At 35.6% G+C, this 27269-nt stretch overlaps 1 protein-coding gene across 6 annotated transcripts in view; it reads right to left on the bottom strand.

Annotated features, from left to right (window-relative positions):
- TTLL7 (tubulin tyrosine ligase like 7) overlaps positions 1–27269 on the bottom strand; it is a 139514-nt gene that overhangs the window by 50353 nt on the left and 61892 nt on the right. For all 6 annotated transcript variants that reach the window (XM_077771049.1, XM_077771051.1, XM_077771050.1 and 3 more), the window contains 8 exons: positions 25929–26145; positions 21037–21201; positions 15571–15729; positions 10287–10381; positions 7779–7926; positions 7620–7693; positions 6460–6595; positions 353–439 (listed from right to left, as the gene is read on the bottom strand). In XM_077771049.1, coding sequence (XP_077627175.1) covers positions 353–439; positions 6460–6595; positions 7620–7693; positions 7779–7926; positions 10287–10381; positions 15571–15729; positions 21037–21201; positions 25929–26145 — 1081 coding nt within the window. The remainder of the gene's footprint in view (positions 1–352; positions 440–6459; positions 6596–7619; positions 7694–7778; positions 7927–10286; positions 10382–15570; positions 15730–21036; positions 21202–25928; positions 26146–27269) is intronic.

Below are 27269 nucleotides of genomic sequence, written 5' to 3' on the forward strand. Positions count from 1 at the left end.
AGCTAAAGAGCAGACGAAGGTAAAGCAAACACCTGCCCATTTTTGCTTGCATGACAGCTTTCTATTTATTCCTAGAAATCATACCCGTTTTAATGAACACAATTTCAATGTTCCCCAGTCAACAATAAGTGGGGTCCCCATGAGGATCTCCAGAGTCATGATTTGCCTTATACATAATGCTACAAAACTCTGATCATTCTAAGTCTAGAGACAGGAGAAAAATGTAATACAGAATACAGAATAAAGGTACTAGTTATAAGTCCTTCTTGGCCCTAACTCATAGGGTTTTCACTAGTATTAGGGAAAGAAACAAAAAATGAGGGAAACTAACAGGAATGTAGAGGCACTGTACCTTTGGTCCTCGAGGTTTGACAGTTTTGCCCATCAATTTTTCATCATCAATTTCACATTGTTCCAGAAGATCTAAAATATCTTCCTCCTTAAAAAAAATTAAAATTGTGATCATTAATGAACTCTAGAATTGTTCCAAGTACATTAATCACCATAAAATAGTGTACAACAAGGAGTCCTAGAACTATTTAACGAAGATTGCTCAGATCAAAGGAGAAATAAAGGGTCATGCAAAATCTTAGAGTATGATACTTCTCTTATATACAATATTATATACAATATACAGTGTTAGCCTATTGAACATTTTGAAATTTCTAAAAGTTCACTCGTTTTCCAAAACACAATTTCATCAATTATTTCTGGGTTAATTAGCGCAAAAATATATTACAACTTCAAACAGAAAACTGATGATTGGCCTAATAGTTTCATTTAGAAGAATCTAATGTTAGTATTTGGTTAATAGGCACAATTGATGAAAACTCTTTCAAAATTTTAACTATTTAACTATTTTAACTATTGCTCAATAGTATCTTTATGAGAAGTGTTCATTCTATGAGCATAGTATCTTCTCATATGCTCTTCCAGAATCATTTTGAAGTCAAAGGGAAAAGTAAAAACATATACTGAAGTTGATGTTGAGCAAACCAGAGCAACGTGAGAATAATATCTGTACTGAAAGGGGTATAATTTATGGCTTCTTTGAGTTATTTATTCAACCTATAAATATATCATACCTTCACTTATGTATTTAAGACATATTTCAGTGTCTCTTAAAAAAACGTTTTTGAAAATATAGAAACCTCAGGGTACAATGGAAATTTGTAAAAATAAGTTACTCTTCACCCCAATCCAATGAAGTTTAGCAGTTAAAATACCAAAATACTTTTGTCTTAATGTTTTATTAGATAATAATCCTACAATGAGTTCCAATGACAGCAACACAAGATAGTTAAAAAGAAACTCAGAGTTCTAATTCTGCTTAGGAGAAAGAAGGTCATAACAGATAATACTTTCATTATAGCAGCTAGACAAAGACAGATAAATTACACACTTTTTTTTTAACACTCACATTTATTAAAGACACCAGAAAGTTGTGGACTAAAAGGAGTGTAAAAGAAACTAAATACCAGAGGGGGAAAAGTTCTTATAGGTAAGCAGAGATGAGTAGCCACTTTCTACTTTGGGATCATTTGTCAAGTCTGCACACAGATGGGCAGAGACCAGGTCTATAATAGGCAGAGAGATTTCGCTGGGATAAAGAGAACCCAATAGAGTTTTCAATGGTCATGTGAGCTAGTGCAACATCTAGAGGAGCTCACAGAGCTGGGTCTCTCTGACAGCGATTTTAGTCAGTAGTTGTGGAGTAGGAGGACGGAGACATGTGAAAGCCACTGACAGTCCTCTGCTGCCTCACAGATTTTAGAGACTGATAGAGAGTGAGGCCTGTAATAAACACTAAGTAAAGTTCATCCTTGAGGCATTGGAAAGAAGAAGCTAATAAAACTACTACAACCCAGCCTGGACCCAGTTCAACTTTATTTTATTTTTTTAATAGAAACAAATTTGACATACAACATTATGTCAGGACACATTTACATATTTAATGTGAGCCTGAAGCCCACTTTGGATTCTGTGTCTCCCTCTCTCACTGCTCCTCCCCACCTTCAAAAATAAACATTAAAAAATATTTTTAAAAATTATAAGATATTCAAAATAACAGGAAAAAGTGACCCATAATAAAAAGGAAAAAAACACTTTAAAAAAGCAAGTCTATAAATGATACCCATGTTAAAATTAACAAATGAGGATTTTAAAATAACTACTATACACATATTAAAGAAAATATACATATAAAGAAAATTGATGAAAAATAAACAAAATGAATGGAAGATGCAGAATTTCAACAAATAAAATTTTTAAAAACAATTCAAAATCATTTTTTAAATACAAATATTGAATTGAAAAATACAATAAAAAATTAAGAAACAACCAGATAGGCTTATGACTGGGCAGAGTAAAGATGTATCAGTGGAAATTACCCTAAATGAAGCACAGAAAAAGATAAGGAAAGGAAAAACAGAACAGGATTTCAAAGATATATGGCATGCTGTCCAATGATCTAATATATGTATAATTAGAGTCCCATAAAGAGACAAATACAAAATAATGCAGCAGAAATATCTGAAGAAATACGGAGGAGAATTTTCCAAAACCAAATAAGATACATTAACCCAGAGCTTCAAGAAATTGAGAAAATAACAAGCAGAATTAATATAAAGAAAACTACATACAGACACATATGGACACATCAAAGTCAAAATTCTGAGTGAGCAAAAAACAAAACAAAACAAAAAGCAGTGGGGGAAAAAAGACATATTATATCCAGAAAGAAAACAAAACTAATGATGGTTGAATTCTGAATAGAAACAATAGAAACCAGAAGACAAATAAATGACATCTAGAAAAGTGCTGAAGAAAAAAAACCCTGCCAAGATAGAATTCTATACTCAGTCAAATGACCATTTAAAAAAGAAGGCAAAAATGAAAGACAATTGCAGACCAAAAAAGACGAAAAAGGGAGAAAATTAATCACCACCAAACTTATGTTCTAAGGAATATTAAAGAAAGTACTAAAGAAAGCTTCTTCAAAATGAAGAAGGATAACCCTTGTTAGAAGCATGAATCTGCATGACAAAATGAAGAATACAAGAAACGGTATATATGTGAGTAAATAGGAAAGGCTAGTTAGAAAACTATTAAAGACTACTAATTGCTTAGACAACACTAACAACAATGTATTTTGAGGTTTGTAAGATATGTAAAAGTAAAATATATGTTAATAGCACAAAGTCAGAGGGAGTCACTAAATGAAAATACAAATCGTTATGGTCCTTAACTTAAATTATTATGTTCCTTAATAAGGTTGATTATTATAATGTAAGGGTGTATCCTGTAATTTCTTTTATAAACATTATGCTAAAATATAACAAAAAACCAAAAGAGAAGATAAAATAGCATAACAAAAAATAATTGATTTTTCCAAAAGAATAAAGGGAACATCATCAAGAGAATAATGAACAGATGGGATACAGAACAAAGAGTAAAAGAGAAGACAAACCCAACTATACCAGTAAATCTGTGAAATGATCAAGAGACAGACAGTGTCAGACTGAATTTTAAAGGAAATATGACCCAACTACATGGTATTTACCAGAGACATCTTAAATATAAGAACACCGATGAGTTGATAAATAGATGGAAAAGATGCATCACTCCAACTGTAACCATAAGAAAGAAACTACTGTGGCTACATGAGTCACACACAGTAAATTTTAAGATACTGTGATATTGCCTGAGAGAAAGATAAACATTTCATAATGATGAAATTTAAAAAATGAATTCAATAGAGAAACACCTTTGTAACTTCAAAGTGTATGAAACAAAAATTGACCAAACAAAATCCACAGTCACAGTTGTAAGTTTTAACAATCTCTCAGAAATTGCTAGAACAAGTAAGGCAAAGAAACTAGAAAGGATACAGAATATTTGAACAATACGAATAGCCCAACTTACTTAGGTGACATGTGTAAAACTCTATAACCAACACCTGTAGCAGCACATTATTTTCAAGTACGCATGGAACGTTCACTAAAATAAGTACTCTACTGAGTTAAAGCAAGTATCAGTTCATTTTACAATATTGAAATCAGAATGTTTTCTAACACTAATGAAATAAACTAGAAATTTTAAACAAAAATAAAACTAGAAATTTTTGATGTATGGAAATTAAGCAAGAATTCCAAATAAATATATAAATATATAAATAACTAACCAAATAAACACCAGAAATTAATTTGAGGTGGCTGTTCATAAAAATACATTATTAAAAAATTACTGGATAGAAGGGCAATACATAAAAATAATCATATGTTTACATCCTGGATACAAATTTAAAAATGAAAAAATTTTTAAACTGTATAGTTGGCAATAGTAGCAAAAACATCAAATACTTAAGAATAAATGTAATTAGTGGCAACTGAGTGACTCAGTTGGTCAAATATCTGACTCTTAATTTGGGCTCTGGTCTTCATCTCAAGGTTTGTGAGGTCAAGCCCCACATCAGGCTCTGCACTGATGCACAGAGCCTGCTTGGGATTCTCTGTCTCCTTCTCTCTCTGCCCCTCCCCTGTTCACACATTCTTTCTCTCTCAAAACAAACATTTTTTAAAAAATTTAATAAAGAATGTGCAAAAATTATACACCAAAAGCTATAAGCATAGCTGAGTAATTAAAACTTAAGTAAATGGAAAAATATGCCATATTAATGGATCAGAAGACTCAGTGCTGTTAATCCCCCAGTAATTATTTTATAGATTCCTTATCGTCCCAATTAAAATCCCAGCAACCACTTTGTAATGCAAAAATTAATCAAAATCTAGAATTGAGGGGATTCTAAAATTTATATGGAAGTATAAAGGACCTGTAAAGTCAAAAGCAACAGTACTACAGACAGTATGATATTTGTATAAGAAGAGGTTCACTAATCAATAGAATAGGGCAGGCAAAGTGGTGACATTTAAACTAGGTTTTGAAGAATACAAAGAATACAGGAATTAAGATATGAAGCCAATTTATTATGTGCCAACTACTTTATACAGACTCCTTTAATTAACTTCAATTTTATTTTAACAACCAACCTGACAAGTATAGTTCTAATAGTACTATGTTAGTTATGAGGAAACTATTGTTCAAATAATTTAGTCTAAGGTTACAAAATTAATGCATGGAGGAGCTAGAATTTGAATATTGGTCTATTTGCTTCCAAAATTCCTAGGTTTTCTAGCAGAAAAAGTGAGGCTGCAGAACACAGTAATGAGTAGATGACACAGATTCTGTGTCCACAGGAGACACAAATAATAGTGCAGAGCAGGTGAAGGAAAATGAACAAAGGTCTCCCACTGTCTTGATCAAGAAAAGCAAAGGGGCCACAGAATATAATTCTAATGGTGGAAACATCTGGGTATGTCTAAAGAAACCCTTTCAGAAGAAAAGAACATTGCAGTTGGCTTTATTCCTTCTGCTTCTGTCTTTTAGGTGTAGCCAGATTGAAAGTGGCTTTGTATCCTTCTGCTACAGAATTTGAGTGAAAAGATGATAGCAAAATCTGTCTATAATAAACTTTATCATGATTTTTGAATCACTCAGTTTAACAGTGTATCCAAGAAATGGAGGTTATCACCATAACAAAATGACAGTAATATAAAGTGCCAACAATTTTAATAGGTCCACATAAACTTACTTGCCCAAGGGGACATTAGCAAGCACAACACAAGCAGTGGCTTGATTAGCACTTGCACACTGGGTTTAGGCTCTTGAAATGCTTCCTTTTGGAACTCCAAGCTACCATATTATGGGATTTGGGTAGCCTGCTAAGAGACCATGTAGAGAGAATGCAATATCCAGCCAGCTCCCCAGATGTTCCACCTATCCTAACTGAGGCACCAGACAGATGGGGGAAGCCCTCCTGGATTTTCAGCCCCAGGTAAGCTTCCAGATAAAAGCAACTATATGATTCACTCCAAACAACCCCAACCTAAGAGCCACTCAATTGAGCCTAGTCAGATTACAGAATATGAGCAAATAAGTGGTTTATTATGCTACAAAAGAAAACTGACAGACATTTTGGTAAACAGATTACTCCATGTCTATGCATGTGTGTGATTTAATTACTTCCCATATGCCAGGTCTATACAGTATTTCAGGGAAAAATACTGTATAATGTTAGTTATACAAGTAATAAGAGCATCAAAAAACACTAGGTTAATTCAATGGATTTTTAATTCAGTTGCACATACACACCTCTGTGAGAAGACACGTTTATTACAATAGATTGATATTATAATATCAACATTCTCTGCTGCATAATTTGTCCTGTTAGACATCTAATTTATGAAATCACTTGGCTGGTTATGAAATGCTACCAACGGATAAAACAGAAGGAAAATGCTTCTTAAAATGTTTTTATACGTGGGACAAAGGTGGGCCGTTTTTAAAAACATATTGTTTGGCTTCATTCATTTTTCTCTTCATAAACATTCATTCCTTTACCTTCATCCTTTTCAAAGGATTATTCAGCTCTCGCTGGAATGAAGCTGCTCTTCCTGAAAGGAAGGTCTGAAAGGCAACAGCCAACAAACTTTCATACTTTTCAAGCAGAGTTTTATCTTCAGGAGGATAAATTCGTCTACAAAAAATCAGACAAACCAACTTGTTTAAAAGAAACTATCATAGTACAAGAGTTAAGGTCAATTGCATAGATATTCTTTGACCACTTACTCTGAGAAGTCATTTTACTAGGTGCTAGCAATAAAGATGAACACAGGTATAAGAAATTCACAAATTGTCATTGGTTACCTATGCAAATTAAAGTTTATCTAGAGAATGGTCATTAAACAATGAAGCTCTAGAAGGCATAGTATAAGGGTTTGGTTGTGGGGAAGTGGCTGGATAAGAATTACAACTGGGCATATTGAAGAAATACAGATCTTCACGGGAGCGAGCAGGTAACAAGCAATAATCTGAATGCTGTGCACGTACAGTGTGGTTACTGACATATACAAGAATGCAGGCATTAATCCTGATATTCTCTTTTGCAGTGGTGGAATTTGCCTCCCTGATGGGAGAAGAGAGTAAAGGCAGAGTGAGAGGAATGTATTGTCATTGCTGCTGTTGAGGATGTTGAGGCAGGAAAGAATGTTTTACCAAGAGTGTGAGAAGTTCTCACACCTATTTCTGTTAATGGTTGGGAGGTGGGGCAATCTTTCCAAGAACACAAGGAATTTAGTGGGGTGGCGGGGGGCACCTCTTTTATCCTGTCAAAGGATACTGTGATGGATTCCAGTTCAACACAGTCCACATTCCTCTGTATTGTCTCATACATACCTGCTTCCTTCAACATTTTCACTCTTTGCCTGGTTCCTGACATATCTAAGTTTAACCATAGTAGAGCAATCCTCTGAGAGAAAGAAATCTCTGACAGGAAGAAAACGAGGAGACCTGAAACCTGACTTTCTCAAAATACTACATTATAAGCAAGTAAGGTCACAGGATCGTATCAGGTTTAAAAGATCTCATACAACCACCCATGAAACTAGCTAGCAGGAATGAAATAAATAGTGCTCAAAAAGAGTCTAAAAGGTCAAAAAATGTAGAATAGTTGTTTTGACACTTTACTTCTTCAATCTATAAGAAAATGGAAACACAGTTACCTATAGTTCCCCATATGCCGATTTTCATGTTCTTCTTTTAAGATCTGTTTCCGTACTTGAGCGAGCCTCTCTTTCTAAAAAGGAAGAAATTTTACAAATAAAATCTGAACGATGAATTATGCAAATCAAATTGTGGCCATGTTGTTAAAATTTTCATACCAACTCTTCTTTCCGCCTCTCCAATTGATGCCTCTGCTGGTCCCAGTCTGAGGAACCTGGTAAGAGCCTTTTTATTGAATTTTGGCCATAAAGCCTCTTTTGAGCCTCAGCTTTTTGTTTGGCCAAGTTTCTCCTTTTATCACTGGTCCTAAAAGATAAAACATAGGAATTCAAATAAGCCCTGATCTTATCCCTATGAGGAGAATTTGCAAAAGAAGAGGCATACTAGAGATATAAACCAAAGTTTATTGAATATATGTATTCACAGGCACCTGGGTAGCTCAGTCATTTGAGTATCCAACCCTTGGTTTTAGCTCAGGTCATAATCCCAAGGTCATGGGATCAAGCCCTGTGTCAAGCTCCATGCGGAGCGTGGAGCCTGTTTAAGATTCTCTTTCTCTCTCCCTCTGTCCCTCTCCCCTGCTCGCATTCTCTCTCTCTCTCTCCAAAATATAATATATATACACATCATAATAATCTAATCAGCTGCTGGATATGTGTTTCCATGTAGTAAAGTAGAGGTTCTGTACTCCCAGGGTTTGTGATGAAATACTCTGAACAATCTGCATTCTCCTGGATTTGCTTGAGATTAAAAGAATAGTCTCATAAAATGAACTTTGGGGTAATGAAGCCATACTCTATGTATGGCGTAGATCTGAAATACAAGTCTAACACATATATATGTCCACGGAGCATTCCATCTGGATGGAAGAAAAGGCACACCTGCAATGTAAGCCTTAGTAGCACATGCTTTAAATGTTAAGAGTTCTACTAAATGCTCTTCATGGAACACACTAAGAAAAATAAGGAACATTAATTCCAACTCTCCTTTATTTTTAAGTCTAGACATTTCTGTTTGACCTGTATATATCTCACTTTTTAAGAGACCAAAACACCCATAGATTATGTCCTAAATTAGTAACATCATTGGCAATGGCATGCAAAAAACAAAAACAGAAAACATGAGGCCTACTTATATAATAATAGTAAATGTTAAAAAAATGTATAGGCCTACTACTTGTGTAAGCTAAATAAACAAAAATTCACCTTCTACATCTCTTCTATTCATTTCTTTTAGGATAATCGAAATATCAGTAAAATTTAAGCAAGTCATTTTTTGATCAAGCAAAAGAAGGGACTGTATGACAATTTCTAAACAAATTAATGTATCAATCTCTTCTTTCAGTAATGCTCTCCATATAAAGCTATTTCTCATGCAGGTATCTGCTAAATGCTTGAAAACACTTAAAATAAATAAATTGCATGGAAGCATCCCACAACTTTTTTAGAGTTCTTTAAATGACAATGAGAATCAATCGAATTCATAAAATCCCTGGGCTTAAATGACCTCAGAAGTCCTTTAATCCAATATCCTAAACACTGTTTGAACACTTGTAAGGCAGACAACTCACTACTTCATTAAGCACTTCAACTAAACTTCTAACAAATTTATTTTATAATGAGCCAAAAGCTTTCCCACAAAATAGCAATTCCAATTATTTGAGGTACATGATCATGTACAATTCTAATAATATTAGTGCAGCAATCCCATTTCTAAGTATCTATCCAAAGAAGTTGAAAGATGTCTGCACTCCCATGTTCACTGTAGCATTATTCACAATAACCAAGACATAGAAGCAATCTAAATGTACATCCTTAGGTGAATGATAAAGATGATGTGGTATAAACATACAATGGAATATTATTCAGCCTTTAAAAAAAAAAAAAAAAAAAGGAAATCTTGCTTATGCTTTTCAATGGGAAGGTTAACCCTCTCTTGATAACCATCTCTCATTTCTGTTTTCCCAGGCAGCATGATACAGTGGGAAGACTTCTGAACAGAAAGTAGGAAATCTATGTGTTTGAGGGTTATTGGGTTTTTTTGTCTTTTTTTGTTTGTTTTTTTACTTCTTGAATGCTGAATGCCTTCTGCTTTAGTTTTTTGTTTTAAGGTGAGGATGATAATCTAGATATTTTCCTCAGGTATTCTCCAGTTCAACCTTATACTCTATATTGAATAATTATACCAACACTGTAATTTAACCATATTTACTATAGATTCAGAGCATGATACTGGGAGAAGGAGAAGCAGTATGTAGAAGAAAGGAAACGATATTTAAAAAGAAAACACTAAATGGATTTGAAGAATGGAATCAAGAAATCAACAAAATATGAAAAAGTTACAAGTCAGGGCACCTGGGTGGCTTAGTCGGTTAAGTGGCTGACTTTGGCTCAGGTCATGATCTCAAGGTTTGTGAGTTCAAGCCCTGTGTCGGGCTCTGTGCTGATGGCTCAGAGCCAGGAGCCTGCTTTGGATTCTGTGTCTCCCTCTCTCTCTGCCCTTTCCCTGCTTGTGCTCTGTCTCTCTGTGTCTCTCAATAATAAACAAATGTTAAAAATTAAAAAAAAGAAAGAAAAGAAAAAAGTTACAAGCCAACCATATGTACAAGTGATTGTTTCAGGCTAGATGTGCTGGAAACCTTCCAAACAATGAAGAAAAGACTTTACCTGATGTTCAGTAGCTTCAATGCATTTAGCAGCACTCCCCTTTTTACATCATAGTCTATTTTCTGATCAGTTCCAAAGCTTGGAGCTCGATTAATCTGAAATTTATAAAGAAAACAATGAGAATGGCCAAATGTTGGTAGGTTGATAAATATTCAACTCATATTTTTTAATTTAATGCAAGATCTCCAACCAACAGAAAAACTCTACAATAAATCTCAAAGCATCGCATACTGGATGGCCCAGGTACCACTGTCACACCTCCCTTCCCCACCCCCCTAAGTCAAGGAGTTTCAAGGAACTGACTGCTCTCACAGCCCTCTTCCCCTGCTGCCTTAGCTCAGGATCTTCAGTCAGTATATGTGCCCCTCCCTCCTCTTCACCCTTTCCAGCCCAGCACTCCATGCTCTAGGTTTTAAGTTTCAGGAAGTTACAAGTGACTCATTCTGACAAAAAAATTAGAAGACCAGTATTAACAATAATAATGATGATGTAACAAAAAAGATGTGCATGTTACTAATATAGTAATACTCATATGCATTTATTTAGCATGCAGAAACTATCAATGCCCTCTTTTCACTGCTTCAGATCTTCTGGATAAATTTGTCTACTGCAGTCTAAAAAATAAGCTATTTTCTTTCTACCTGGATCAAACAATAATCATCATTTTCATTTCCAAAAAAATGAGTATATAACTCAGAAGATACCATTAAAGGTAGTTGCAGATTAATCTCTATGAGCTTCTTTAACTGTATAAGAATTCTGGGAATAAATGAGCCATCTGTGAGTGTTCTTTCCAACATGATTCCCAGGATTTTATTAAGATGAAAAATAAGAAGGCACTTGGGTGGATCATTTCGTCAAGCATCCAACTTCTGTTCAGGTTATGATTTCATAGCTCATGAGTTTGAGCCCCGCATCAGGCTCTGCGCAGACAGCTCAGAGCCTGGAACCTGCTTCTGATTGTGTGTGTGTGTGTGTGTGTGTGTGTGTGTGTGTGTGTGTGTGTGTCTCTGCCTCTCCCCTGCTCATGTTCTTTCTCTCTCTCAAAAATAAATAAACATTTGTAAAAAGATGAAAAATAAGAAGTAACAGTAACTGTATATACCCTGAAACCCAGTAAACAATATGCTGAAGTGACAGTAACTCTGTATACCCAGAAACCAAGTATACAATATGCTACCCCCTCAAGAGCTGGAGTTCTTGTCTTTATCTTTGTTGCTATTGAGTTGCTGTTGTTATGAAAATGTAACTAGAATAGCAACTGTTTAAGAAAATTATGTAATTAACTCAGAACATGCTGAGTTCTAAACTACAGCTCAGCTTCACGACCACCACCTAACACCACAGACAATCTCAACAAATATGATGCCCCTAGCCTGGAAGAGGGTTGTCTTTTACAAATCCATTCCATAAGATACAAAAAAACTTGACAGCATGCATTTTACAACTCTGGGGGTTGTAGGAAGTATAAATAAATAGAAGTATATAAATAGAAGCTAAACAAACAACAGAAAAATCACCTGTAATCCCACTACATAGCATATAGTCATCTATTTGATAGTATATTGCTCACCATTTGTTAAATGGTAAGTATTTGCTATGCATGCATATTTATAATATTTACCTTACTTTCTAAATACATGCTTATACTAAAACTACTATTTTATACTCCAATTATATTCTCTTACCCATATATCATGAAAATCTTTCATGCCATCATTTTGATGCATGCTATTCCATTTATAGAGAAACCACAACTATATTATGCCTTTACTGATTTCTGATTTAGAAGGTGATAGACATAATTCTGCCTATGTGATGTGGTCCCAAGGAGAAAGGAATAGCTTAGTAACTACAAGAACATCCGTTTATTTCAGGAAAATTTAAGAAAGGGAGTTTACTGGGGTGCCTGGGTGGTTCAGTTGGTCAAGCATCTGACTTCGGCTCAGGTCATTATCTTGCGGTTCATGAGTTTGTGCCCCATGTCAGGCTCCAGATGACAGCTCAGAGCCTGGAGTCTGCTTTGGATTCTAGGTCTCCCACTCTCTGCCCTTCCCCTACTTGCACACTGTCTCTCTCTCTCTCAAAAATAAATAAAATATTTAAAAATTTTTTTTAAATGAAAGGGAGTTTATTAATCTGCTACTTCAAAACTCTTAAGTATTTCCTCTTACAAGTGTAAAGAAAGGGTAATATATTTTATATGAAAAAAAAAATAACCATTCCATACTGATTCAACTCTCTGGAATTTGTAATGCAATTAATGATCATTCAGCTGCTACATATGTATAACAGGATTGTAAAATAAGCCAGACATTTAGGAAACAATGATTAAGTGGTTCACTGAAATGTAATCTATCTTTATAGAACTCCTTGGGTGTTCCATTCCAAAACTGCCATCTGGTATTCTTCCAGACATACCCCTCCCTCACAACCAGGATGGTTGTGATCTCAGACCCTCCCTTACCTATGTCAGAATCTTCCCTCTACTACCATAAAAAAGAAATTGGACTATGGAGAAAGTACTCACACAAGACAGACTAAGATATGAAAAGGTAGAAAAGCTTTTTTAAATTAACATTTTGGATTTCTCCAATGTTCTATGAGAAAAGTAAAGTAAAAACTAAAGACAGGAGAAACTATGAAAATTAGGGTTTTATTCAAATTTCTGTGATGTTGATGGCTCCTTTGGTTCTCATTCCTACCCTAATTCTAAAACAGAGTAAACCCAGCAGATGTTAGGGTCTTGGAGTTCAGCAGCTTGTAAATGCATGCAAAAATGAAAACTATTAGAAAGCAAATTAAATTGATAAATATTATTTATTAACCAACCGAATGACAGTTTTACTATCAAAACAAGCACAATCATTTCATGCACATAACAAAGTATCCATAACAGCTTCTGTGCTCCCAAATTAGAGCTATTCCCTCTGCCCAGTAATTTCTCCTCATCTCACCTCCTTCTCTCCCAACTCCCAGTCCCCACCGTACTTTATACAGCCTTAAATACTCCGCTCAGGAGTTCCCTCCTCTGCAAAGATTTTTTTTTTTAACTGTCAAATACACACTTGTACACAGAGAGATCAATCACTCTATTGTTTTTGCTGGTACCCTATTCCCTACTTATACCTGTTAACTATTACCATAAGACACATATCTGAGTCCCCACTAAACCAGGGCAACTATTCTGTCTTCCTGTATCTCCACCCCCGACACAGTGACTTGTTGAAAGTAATTCAAGGGTAAGTAAAGTATTAGCAGTATATTCATACCCTACCCAATTTTCATACTTTTCCCTAAAAATGTTTCTACGCTTGAAAATTTCTGCAGTTTTGTCACTATGAATCATTACCTGCAATTATTCCAGTTAACTAAAAGTTATCACATCCTCAGATGCACCTTCTATCTTATTCCACTTGATGGTGCCAAAAGGTTTTTAACAACATATGTTAGAACCACTACAATTGCAGCTGGGAGAAAACACAAAGAAGCAAGATCTAAATAAGAATATTTTAATTGTTTTAATACAATAAATGTTCATGATCCATAGTGATGGGTTATTATAAAGTTTTTGTAATGGTTCTGACTGATCTGGAAATGAAAGAGAAATGAAAAAATGCTAATGCAAACAATGCTAGTTAGCTGTTGAGTGTTGTGTGGAGTTTTTTTTAATGGTTATTAATCTGGACATGATAAAGGAGAGGATAAAGTATGATGAGACATTAATGCAAACAATAGTGTTTTGAACCTTTAAAAAGTATATAGAATTCAGCCATTCAGTCAATTCTGATTTACCAAGCTCATATAAAGCTTCAGTTAGACAAATGCTTTTAAAAACAGGTAACTAAATTATCCATAGTCATTACTTCCTACTATACTTTGAGTACCACTTCATGTATGTGCCTTCACTTTTTCCCCACCCCATCAAGGATAAAAGACAAGTAGCAGAGCAGGGGAAAAAATACAGTTAAGAACAGGAAAGAATAATTGCAAACAAAGTAGGAAACCTAGGGAAGACAGTGTTGGGCCTAGTAAGGTGCAGAGTCAAATGCTTTCATACTCAAGTAATGAAGGACTCAAAACAATAAGCAAAACCTTATTTCTAGGATCCAGGCAGGAACAAAATTTGAACATCTGACATCTGTATTTGATTGTAAATATAACATACTGGCACACAGCAGATTGAACACACACACACATACACACACACACACACACACACACAAACACATTAGGCCTCAAAGTGGAAAAGTGCTCCTTCCTAAAAATATATTTTAAGTGTCTTGGTTATCTATCACTCATTCAATTTGCTTTTGCACATTACAGATAGAACTTCCAACTTTAAAATCATTAATAAAAAAGGAGAGGTATTCAGCATAAAATGAAAGGTACTTGTTGATTATACCTTCTGTAGCAATATGTTCCAAAATGTAACTAATCTAGTAAATACTCAATGTTTAGATATGTGTATTTTTCTGAGAAAGCTTCCTAAATATGCACTCTATGACTCCAAATCAAGGGTCTGAGAGGAAACTGCTGAATAGGGTAGAAAACTTCTAAGTTTTCTTCTGGATGTAATATGACTGGAAGAAAAGATACACAAACTTTAAGCAGAGACTACTTTCATTTTTCCTTTATATTATTTCATATTTTCCTAATATTAAGTGATCTTTTATAATGAGAGAAAAATAACAATGACCCTGACCATACCAGGGACCGGCAGCAAACCCAAAAGGTAGACAGTTAACAGGCTTGACGTGAGGGAGCCCCACACATATAATATGGCTTCAGAGAGAAGCCATGCCAGCTGGGGTATTAGGTACTGAATACTGATCAATGAGCCAATCAGAGTCTCTCTCTCTCTCTCTTCTTGGAGAGTTTGAATAGGAACCCAATGAAGACAAGGAGGCTGTGGTCCTGAAGCTCAGGCACCCACACAGAGGAAAGACATCCAGAGGTCATGGAGTAATAGAGGCCATGAGACTGAGAAAATAGTGGAGAAAGTAGATAAATCAGTAAGAAGCAAATCCACACGTATATTCAAAACTCCTGGCCTAGAAATGCTCTCAAAAATTAACTTGGGAAAAGTAATATCAAACACATATTGGTCCATTTTTGGAACTGTTCTATTCTCTGAATGTTTGTTCTCTTCTCCCACATGTTCCATTCAGGCCTCTTTCTGTTCAGTTAATGAGACAACTGTGCCAACTACCTGCTTAAAAACATTTGTTTTAATGCACAAGAACAGTAGTAACTTCCCTTTCTTCTTAAAGAAATGCCTTACCTCCAGAAGCCATGGCTTTAGTTTTCTGTCCAACAATATATCAAATCCAAGGACTTCAAAACAGACGCTTTCACTTCCCGGAGGCTGACCAGGTCTGCACATTCGATATGCATGCAGGACGTGAGGTTCTGCTACAATCAAAGTCTTTACAACCAATTCCTGCAAGTAGAGCGATTTAAAAAAAAAAAAAAAGAAGAAGTGAAAATGCCTTACTTTTGTGTATCTTATTTACATATGTGGAAATAAGGCCTGAACTTACAGAGCAGCACCCTGGCCAGGTTCACAAAGGTCTATGACACATGGCCCCTGCGCTGCTCTGATTCCATTTCATGCAACTCTTGTCCTGCTCGTTACACTCCAGCCACACGTGCCTGCTTAGGGCCCCTGGCAGTAACTGTTCCCTCGTTCTGGAACATTCTTCCCAATTCTCCCATGTCTGGCTCCTTGGTGTTCAGAAAGACCTTCCCTGACCCTGGAGTCAAAAGTAGCCATAATTATCCCTTACTGCACCATTTCACACAGCACAGAATCAGCTGATCTTTTTCCTTTTTTAGTTAGAGTCATGGCCTTGTGCCTACACTGGTGCCTGCCACTTAGTAGATGCTCAAAAATATCTGTGAACAATTAAGTAAAATAAAGCTTGATATGGGCCGCCTGGGTGGCTCAGTCAGTTAAGACTCCAACTCTTGATTTCATCTCAGGTCATGATCTCTCCTGGTCATGAGTTGGAGCCCCATGTCAGGCTCTGTGCTCCTCCCCTGCTCATGCTGTCTATCTCTCTCAAGAAAAACAAAAACAAAAAACACGATAAATGTGGCTTCTATCTCATAAATAAATAAAGGTCGGAGCACGTGGTAGCCTTCTCAGAAACCATACCGAAGGGTTTAGGAGTGGCAGAGAAGAAAAATTACAACGAGAGTCAACTACTTCACAAACAGCATTATACAACATTCACGGAGACAAAGGCTGGAAGGCTGGGACAGAATCTAGAAGAGGGTGGGCTTCTTTGTACGGTGATGATTTTGCAGCTCATAAGGTTTACTGGAGAGAAGAGGACACACAATACTATTGCTAATACAACAAAAAGTTGGTTTATTGAAGTTTAAGAACAAGCTATGGATTGTATAAAAGTGGTCTTGCTGATTTTTTGCCTTAGAATATATTGTCTTTCTAAATCCCTCTCTACAGAGATAGGCACTATAACGTGGCAGTTGAGAGATTGGCTCTAACCAGGCTTTCTGGGCTTATTCCTGGCTTTGCTCCTTGCTAGTGTACAACATCAGTTATGTTGCTTAAACTTTGTGAGTCTCACTTTCCCAACGTAAAGGGGAAATAGTAATAATACCTACTGCACAAGACTGAAGTAAGTGCAAAATGAGACTCCATGTAAAATTCTTGACATAGTGCCTAGAACAGAGTAAACCTTCAGTAAGTGTTAATTACTATTACTGTTATAATTATCCTGTCATTCCTTACTCCACTTCATATTTCAGGTCAGAAACAAACATTCCATTACCTGTGGGAGCAATATTCATTATATGGGAGAAAATAAAATGGGACACAGATTACTATCTTGCTGTTATCCAGAATCCCAACCCAGATAATATTTGGGGTATTAGAGATGTTATGAGAGGCTGTTCTCAGAAAAATTTTATTCAAAACAAAAAACTGAACATTAAAAATACTCAAGTATATAAAGATAAAAGAAAAAATCACTTAATATAAATCTTTGGATGTATTAGTGAAGATACTGGAGAATAGGGGAAAAAAAAGTTAAAGTCTTGGCTAATAAATGTCTGCATGAAACAACTCAGACAGTGTGGGATGGGAGACTGAATATTAACAGACTCTGAAGAATTACAAATCTGTGTTTTTTCTACATAAAAAAACACAGTTTTAGGAATGCAAAGGCAAAACTACAGGTATATGTGAAAATCAGGAGTGACATAACCAAACACAAATCAAACTCCACTAATGCTTTTGAGAATTTCCAACATAGTGTCATTGTTTTGAAATATGATTTGTGGATGTGCATCTACAGTGTATAAAAAGCATTCAGGAAGAATGGGGTTTATGAGTGATTACAATCATTGTAACCTCCAGGGCTTGATTTTCTACTGACTTCTTACTCATTCTTGACCAGCACTAAAGCACACATCTCTGTGTTACACAGGAGGTACTGGATGTCAGTTTTCATATATGGACAGTTACTTTTTAGAGAAATTGCCCCCCAAAAAAGAGGTCATTGAGAAAAAGTCCAAAGTTAACTTCATGAAATTTGTAAACTATGACATACACATAAAAACTGACTGACTTCCTTCTCTATCTCCTTTTTTTATAATATATTATTTCATTAACTCACCTTAAACAGATATATTTTATGCAATTCTTAATAAAGGTAAATATAGTTAAAAGATAAATACTTGGAAAAGTTAATAATTTACTAAGTATTAACTAATTGCTTATTTGTAGATTGTTATTATACATTATAACTAATATAGGCAAGGACGGTGCAGAATTTACCCCTTTATAGAAGAGATCACAAATTGTGTCAAAGCTTAATAGGCACACATTGGCCGTGTTCAAGTTATATATGAAAATTATATTTTAGGCTCTCACAGAAAGGTCCATTTCCATGCCCTCTTATTAATATTAGTCTGACTTCTATACCTTCTCCTAATAAATTATGTAGGGGAAGTACCACTTAAAACCAATGGATATAAAGCTTATGATACTCGTTTTTCTCTCTGACTGATACTTTCTATATATTCCTCACCGAGACAGTCCAAGAAGTTCCACTTTTTCTCTGAAGAAGTGAAAACCCACACAGAAGTGAAAATTTGGTAGAAACAACAACAACAACAAAAAAGGGATATCACAGGGCGTATAAAACTTTCTTGGTCTCACTGAGCTATTCATCAAATGACTCATTCATTAAACCATCCAGGTATCATCATGTATGATCTTCCATTTGCTTTTTTGTGAAATAATAAATTTCACACCTTTAATGCATCTGACCTACCATGATAATAAACTATCATTATTAAAATACTTTTTTGAGACTCAGGGCACCTGGGTAGCTCAGTCAGTTAAGCATCCTACTTTAGCTCAGGCCATGATCTCGCAGCTTGTGAGTTCAAGCCCCACATCAGGCTCTGTGCTGACAACTCAAAGCCCCGAGCCTGCTTCGGATTCTGTGACTCCGTCTCTCTCCCTACCCAGCTTGTGCTCTCTCTCTCTCTCTCTTTCTCTCTCAAAAATAAATAAACATTAAAAAAATTTTTTTATTAAAATAAAATACTTTTTTGAATTTCTGCAAATTGGACTTAGTAGAATAAATGGATAGATATATAAACAGTATTTTTGTAATCAGATTTCTTGTTCGTATGTATTTAGGCTGCAAGGAAGATAGGATAGAGAGTTAACAAGTTGGTGGGCCTCCAACAAAATTCAGCTGATACACATTTTTGGTGGAGCCTCTACATTTTCAAAACATTTTAAATGTGTTGCCAACATTTCATAAATCAGTAGACTTAGACCTTCTATTGACAAATTAGAAGAATGAACGACACTGGGCCCAAAATACCATGTGGCAACAAAAGGCTGGTGCTGAGTAGTGTCCACCCCCTTCAGACTTTTATGCTTTTCAAGTTACCACAGCTCCCTGCACACTCTGTTTACTTCTATCCAGACCATTTCACTCCCTTTTACTTGTCTGACACCAAAGGACCTCTGGATTTACATTCTGTGATACAGAAAATAAGGTATGAAAAATTCAACCAACAAAACAAGGAAAGGATAAGTATAATGACATTGATTTTTCTAATTTTCTCGAGAGAACTAACTATAAACTTTCATGTCCATTTTCCATGATAGATTTATTTATATTATAGTATCTGCTCCCAAAGAAAAGCTAAATCATATTGCATAATCCTATCATATTAAGTACTTCCAACAGACATAATCTTCTAACTCTGATTACCATTGTGATACTTCTCTTAATAAAGGGGCAGTTTCGCCAATGTTATTTTCTCAGATCTGCTTCTTTTCCCTCTTTACCCTTATCATTTGCAGTGTCATCCACCACCATGGCTTTAATTATCAATTACACTTCAAACGTACACTTTTAACTACCTGCTTAATCTTTCTACCTGAAAATATTACAAGTTCAATAAGTCTCTAGAACTTATTATCGTAGTCTCATGAACTTTTACAAACTTAATTCAGGTGCCAATGCCTCTAGGAAGTCCTCCTCCTATCCCCACCCAAGGAAAGTTACTATATGTGGTCTTCCTCTACATTCCCACAGAATCCAATGCATGCCCCTGTTATACATGCCATGTTACATTTTATTAACAATTTGTATGTGGGTCTTTCCTACAAAACTCTTACATTTTTTGAGGACTGGAGCTGTATCTTCTAAATCTTCAAATTATCAGCCAGAAACAAGCTTATGGGTTCAATCAATGTTTAATGAATGATTGAATGAATGAATGAATGGAATGAATAAATGAATAAAATTCTTTTCCCTCACTTGCAAAACTAAGCTCTATATCTTTTCAAAATAAATGCCTCCCTACTTTACTTGAGATAAAGCCAACCCATTCTCCCTGTAATTCCTCCTTAAAACTGCAGAGGAGTGTCTGAATACTTCTCTGCAATTTGGGACATTCAGTTATAATTTCAATGTTTACTTCATTGCTACCTCTTCTACTATGGTTCATCTCAGCCCACTCTTTCCACTTGAACTACTCCCAGGTGCCCTCCTCTACCTACTCTTAGTCTTTACTCTAACACAACCCACACGCATCTTCAGATTTATCTTTTTAAATTCAGAGTCTTTGGCCTTATTACTCTCCTCCCTTAAAATCTGGAAAGATTGGGGCACCTGGGTGGCTCAGTCGGTTAAGCATCCGACTTCAGCTAAGGTCATGATCTCACAGTTCATGGGTTTGAGCCCTGCGTCGGGCTCTGTGCTGACAGCCAGCTCAGAGCCTGGAGCCTGCTTCAGATTCTGTGTCTCCCTCCCTCTCTGACCCTCCCCTGTTCATGCTGTCTCTGCCTCTCTCTCAGAAATAAATAAAACAAAAAAATTTTTTTTTAATCTGGAAGGATTGAATCCTTACTGTCTACCAAGTTAACCACTGATTTTCAGACCTAAAATTTTGCCTCCACATATCTTTTCAGCCATAGTCTCCATAAAATTCCCACAAATACCATATGTGCCAACCTGGGCCACTTTTCCTATTCTCCTACATCTATGCTGCTGCTTGTACCTAGAACCCCTCTCTCCTATCCCTAGCAGTAAAAACACGGCTCATCAAGGTCTGCTACAATTCCTACCTCCTTCATGACAATACTTCATCTGCCCAATCTAATGTAATCTGTTCTTTATTTAAAATGCTGACAATCCTTTAAATTAATCTGAGGAAAGACACTTATAATTGTGAAATGGTATAATCTTACTGAAATATCACTCCAAAACTTAGCAACATCGTGTTGATTTGCTTGTAGGAATTCTGTAAACCACTTGATGGAACGTTTGCTGCCTTTGTTTTCAGTCTCATCCCTTTCAAAACGTTCATTGTGCTTGTTCACAGAGTAGTTTGTTAGATGCATGTATAACTGGGTCTGTAACAAGTAAGAACCAAAGTTGTTATCACCTATGAGACTTTAGAACTGAGGTTTCACAGAACATAAAGCATTCAAAGATGAAAGACTTTTTTAAATTTTAAAACATACAAATTGACAAATTCACAATGATCTAGAGAATTTTCAAATTAAGTGAAATGGCACTTTTCCAATAAAAGGATTACAAATACAGTCATCTACAAAGTTACTTTATGTATTAGTCAAAATATATCTACCATAAAATAGAGGTGCCTAGATGGCTTAGTTGTCTAAGTGTCTGACTCTTGATTTTGCCTCAGGTCATGACCTCATGGTTTTTAGATTGAGCCCGTATTGGGCTCTGCTCAGCACAGAGCCTGCTTGGGATTCTCTCTCTCACTCTCTGCCTGCCCCTTTCGCACTTGGACATTCTCTCTCTCTCTCAAAATAAATAAGTAAGCATTTTTAAAGTATTAAAGTAATAAGAATATATAAAGTAATTACATGAAAATGTGAAATGCTACAATTCTAAACAAGAAAAACACTATTTGTTTTCATTATTTTCAATGTCTTTAGTCACTTACAGTTTTTACCCAAATTTATTTGGGGAAGGGAATTTTCTGAAAGAGCATTCTATATCTTTTAAAAGAAAAATGAAAAATGAAAGTTCAAGTAAGTAGCATAAACCAAAAGGCAGGGCTACTAAACACAACCTTGCCCTCTCACACTGACTGGGAGGCCACTTGAAGTCATTCACAAAACAGAGGGCACTTAGACCCAACAGACAGAAGCCCCGCACAATGCCACACAGTGTCTAAATGATTAACAGTATAAATGTATAGTGCTCCTTACCGGAGTTGCTGTGCTTTGGTCTCTTTATAGTCATACATTTATTGATACTGTTATCCTCAAATAAACTGGAAACATAATTCAAAATTTAAAACCTTTCATAATTGTCAACTAAGACACATCTAATGGTTCCTTATGAATTGAGCACAGACATTCATCAAATCTATAAATTCTGCCCTCATGAACCTATTCTCAGAAATTACTTTAGATAGCCAGGTGCTTCACAATGATCATATACTTCATGTACATGATCATTATTTAGGTTTCTTAATAACAAGGTATATTTGCATCATATTTTATTTACATTAGTTACTTACATCTATAGTATTAACATCTTCAGTTCATATGTGCAGAACTTATCATTTCAGCTACATGCTGTTTACTAACCCATGTGCCCATCACTAACTAAGAATTATGTTTTCGTTCATTAAACAATATTTAAGGAGCACCTACTTATTATCTGCAGGAACTTGTACTGGGCACTGTGGATACAAAGGTGAACAGGACAGACACAGTCCCTACCCTAATGAAACTCAGAAAAAGTTAAGTGATATTTGAAAGAAAGAATATAAATCTTATGCTTATCTAATTTTAAGTGCTTGATCTAAAGAAAAAGAAAATTAATCTAACTATAGCATTTCCTACTTTCCAAACTAGAAATCACTTTTCAACTAAAAAAAAAAATGTTGGAAAATAATTTTTTGAGGGGCTCTCCATGTGGCAAGAATAATAGCAGTAATAAAAACTCTAGCTATCCTAATGAAAAAAAGTAAGAAATGGAACTTTGCATTTTTCTTAAAATAGTAGCTTTGTAAGTAGGATTAGAAATTCCAATTTCACATCTACCTTGACAAAAATCCCCTCCTATGCATTTTATTGCCAGTTGGCCATAAGCAGTGAAGACAGCTATAAATCAAATAGTAACCTGCAAGGTATGAACAGGATATAACTATTCTCCACCCTATTTTTTAGCATACAGGTTCAATACAATGAATTGGGATATACAAAGCTTTTCAAGAACTGGCCAACTGCTACACTGGTAGCAAAAAAATATATGTTTAATATATTTCAAAGTTTGAAATTCTGTCTTATGATCTCCTTATATATAGTTTACCAATATTTAATTCTTATAAACACACACACTATTTTAAAAATTGGAAATAGGAAAAAAGAAACAAATATGCAGTAATATGCCTTCCAAAAACCACCAATGAAGGCATTTTGGTTTATTTTTTTCCAGCCTTTTTCCTTAAGCTTACCTTTTACATAACTGTGATCTCACTTTAGATAAAATTTTGTATTACTTTTTTTCTTATTTTTCATATCTTAATCTAGGAACTTGGTTGTGAAATTGAAAAAGGTGAACTTCTGAATTTTAGAGATATATGAGGAACACTGACATTTATATAGGAGATCGTTCTTTGTACATGTGAACCAAAGCCACAAGATTACATGGTCAAAAGCCCTTGGCAAAGTGAGATACATTTCCTGATTCACGGTCTTTCCTTATGATTTCCTAACCCAGTGTACTTAAGCAAATCACATCCATATAATTTAAGATTTTAGAAGAAATCACTTTATCACCTAAATGAGCTTCCAAGTCTTACCCTTTCCTATGTCTTTCCTTACTCTTTTCTCTTAAAGCATGACTATCTGCCTCACATGTATTATAACTCATTCTTACCCAGGTCAACTATTTTAATTATAATCTAAGAACTGACAAATCTCAAATTAGGCCTGTAGCTCAGTTCTCTTGTCTGAACTCCAGACCTACACTATATATCCAAATGTTTATAGCACAGATCCATTTGGAGGCCCCTGCAGGCATGTCAAACCAAACACACCAGCTTGGAAGACCTTTAACAGCCCCAAATTCCCTATCATGGTGAATAACACCCCATCTACCTGACTGTCCATGCCAAAAATCTTGAGTTTTTACCTTAATTTCTCTCTCCCTTTCCTTCATTCTACAAATCCAACTCGTCAGTAAATTATTATATCAATGTTATTGATGTTATCATAAATATATCTTAAATGTGCGTTCTTATTCTTAGTCTAGCCCCACTACTGTGACTTCAAATAAGGCCATCTTTCCTCTCACATGTGGGTGGACCAAAATACACCCTCTCTCTTACCCTCACCTCTCCAATCCATCCACATCCCCATCTCAGATTCCCCACACCACAGACCAGGTTAACTTTTTAGGACAAAAAACTCATTCCTCCTTTCCTTCTTTAAAATCTTTCAATGTTCCCCTTCTTCTTAGGTTAAATTCCAAAAATCCTAGACATGGTCTAAAAAGTCCTGAAAGATCTGTCCTCTAGAATCTTCATCCTCATTTCTGAACACCCACCTTTTCATAGTCTGTATAGAGAGCAGTACTGAACATGTCTGTTTTCTCCAGACATACCATATCTCTGGGCCATTTTTATCTCTGAAGTTCCATCCCACCCTGCCCCCAACCAAGCTGACCCTTCATTATTCATATTTCACTTTATGAACTCCTTTTCTAACCTTTATCTCCAACTGGGTTAGATGTTCTTGCTATGCACTGCCATAGCACCCTCAGTTTCTTAGGCCATTACACTTACCATCAGGTATTATAACTGCTTATTTTATTTTCTGCCTCCCCACTAGACTTGCTTTTGAGAGGTCAAGCACTGTATCTGTCTTGGTCACTGTTTTTCCAAAACGAGCACAATGCCTAGAACGCAGTAGAGTTCAAATATTACTTGGTGACTGGATATATTCACACCTTATGACCTTTAAAAAGATGATTCTTTTATCTTTCTTTCCAGTGAAAACAGTTCCCTTATTTGACAGTTCCCTCATTCTTCCTTCGCCAGGTTTCCAACATTTTTCAGTTAACTGAACATAGCAACATTTATGATCAGTCATTATGTAACTTTAAAATATGACCACTCTTATGCAATTAATTCTGTGTATAACATTGGAAGAGAACAAAAACCAGGCCTTTGATAAAATGGGAAACAATACTTAATTAATTGTCATTTTTACTATAATTAGTAGATCCAAAAACAGGGTAGAAGTTAATTAAACTTTTAAGTACAGATAATAAATTACAGTTCACTATAAATTAAAGTTTGTGATTTGCATGAAAAATTGTGATAATAAATTACATTTTGACCTTCATAAGCTATAAACTGCAGTTATATGTTATAGCTGCACAAAGGAAGTCTTAATGGAAAAATATCTACAGAAAGCTCTACTTAATATATTATAAAATGCACATGGAAACTGCCAATTTATGTCCCTGCTTCACATTTGGTCAATGTAAATTTATCATCTTTTCATTTGTGCAAACAAAAGTTAATAACTCTACTTCCCGATAACTTTTGCTTTCTCTGTTTCATATATTTTCTCCCACATCTTATCTTTTATGTAGAGCTTGCTCAAATACCACCTCCTCTATGAGGAGCCAATCACAAACTATCCCTATACTCATGACACTTTGTCTATACTTCTCAATGAGATATTATTTTTACTTATATCTCTAAATAAGCCATTTCTATCCAAAGTATACACATATGTGCTTTGAAATTCATTTTTAAATAGGGCCACTGTATACACATGTGTATATGTCATTTCTATACAAAGCCACTACATACACATGTGTGCTCTGAAATCTATCCTTATGCTCACAGCACCCAGAGGGAGTGCCTTCTCCTAATTAGCCTGCTGGAGGAGACATCATTTTTTCTAATTTTCACAAAGCTGTCTATAAATTAGAAGCAGTCTTGTTTATGCACACAATTCCTGACTATAAAAACTGGAGATGAGGGACTCGGATGCATATAATCATGACATACAATAGGTACTTTAAAAAGTACAAGTTGAACAAATGAATAAAATCATTGATTTTGTCTGATGTCACTTACCAAATTAGACTCATTAGGTGGAATGTACTTCTCTGTCCCCATTCGCACAAGTCCATCATGGTAGAGAAATATTTTCAGTGGATCACATGATGTTACCAGAATATAAATTCGTAAATCAAACTTGTAACCTTCCATTAGGAAAGGCTTTTCAATGTATTCTTGAACAATCAAATGATCCTGAGATGGAAGTTTGTCACCATTTCTTATCAAAGAAATCCTAAGTTTAAAAAAAAAAAGAATTAAAAGGATAATTTGATATGGCGTCAAGATGTTTACAAAACTACAGATAATACTCAAGAGGAAAATGGTGGGTAGGGAACTTCAAAGTGTGTCTCCCCCACACACAAAAGCAAAAACAGCCAAAAAATTTTCAGAATCAACTTTTATGGAACTCTGGAAACTGACCAAAAGCTTCTAACAAGTAGGGAACACCGAAACAAACAAACAAACAGCTGAATCTATGTAAAACAGCTTGCAGCATTTTAACTTACTCTGGTCCCATCCCCCAACTTCGGCTCAGCAGTGGCCTTAAAGAATAGTCTGTGTTCCTAGTACAAGTGTAAGGCCACAAGTCTAAACGTCCAAACCAAACTGACTCCATGACAGGCTTTAAGTTTCCCCTCTGAACTAGAAGGCCTGAGTTTCAGCTTTCCTGAATCTATCAGGCAGTTACACATTGCCCAAGGCAGGAGAAACCACCCTTGCAACACCCAATCAGGAAAGTCTAGCGACCACCCTCCACATTACTAAGGGAGAGGCCTGGAGATAGAAACTATAGATAGGACCCTGTTACCTAATGTTAAAGTTAACCTGTTAGTCGCCGAACAAGACCCTAGGCTCGCTCTGTGACTGGTTGAATTTAAAGGTACTCTAAATGTTGTAATTGGATCCCGCCAAAGTAACGAATACTCTAGACAATGTGTATGGTCAAACCCGCTGTCAATGATGTTGAATTATTATGATTGGATCACTGTTCCCATGTCACAACTTCTGTAACTCCCCCGTCTCAAACCCCATAAAAACCCTACTCTGCCCTTGTTCGAGGCTCTCAGCATGGACCCATACGCTGGTGAAGTCTGTGACCCTGAGCTTAAGCCCGTAATACAGCCCTTTGCCTTTGCATGTGTGACTCGGTCTCCCTGGTGGTCTCTGGTCGGTGAGGATACTGCGATCTGGGTATAACACAAGTACTGGTTCTAGAGTACAGAATAGACTTTATTCTTGTGGTAGTTTTTTGTTTGTTTTGCCTGTTTGTTTTTTATCTGTCTGGTTGCTTCCTGAAGGAACTCAAAGGACTTGCTTTTATCTTGCCTAATCAGTAACTCTCCCAGTGTTGAGGCA

Source organism: Crocuta crocuta, unplaced genomic scaffold (assembly GCF_008692635.1).
Source record: "Crocuta crocuta isolate KB4526 unplaced genomic scaffold, BGI_CrCroc_1.0 scaffold125, whole genome shotgun sequence".
NCBI classification, from domain to species: domain Eukaryota; kingdom Metazoa; phylum Chordata; class Mammalia; order Carnivora; family Hyaenidae; genus Crocuta; species Crocuta crocuta.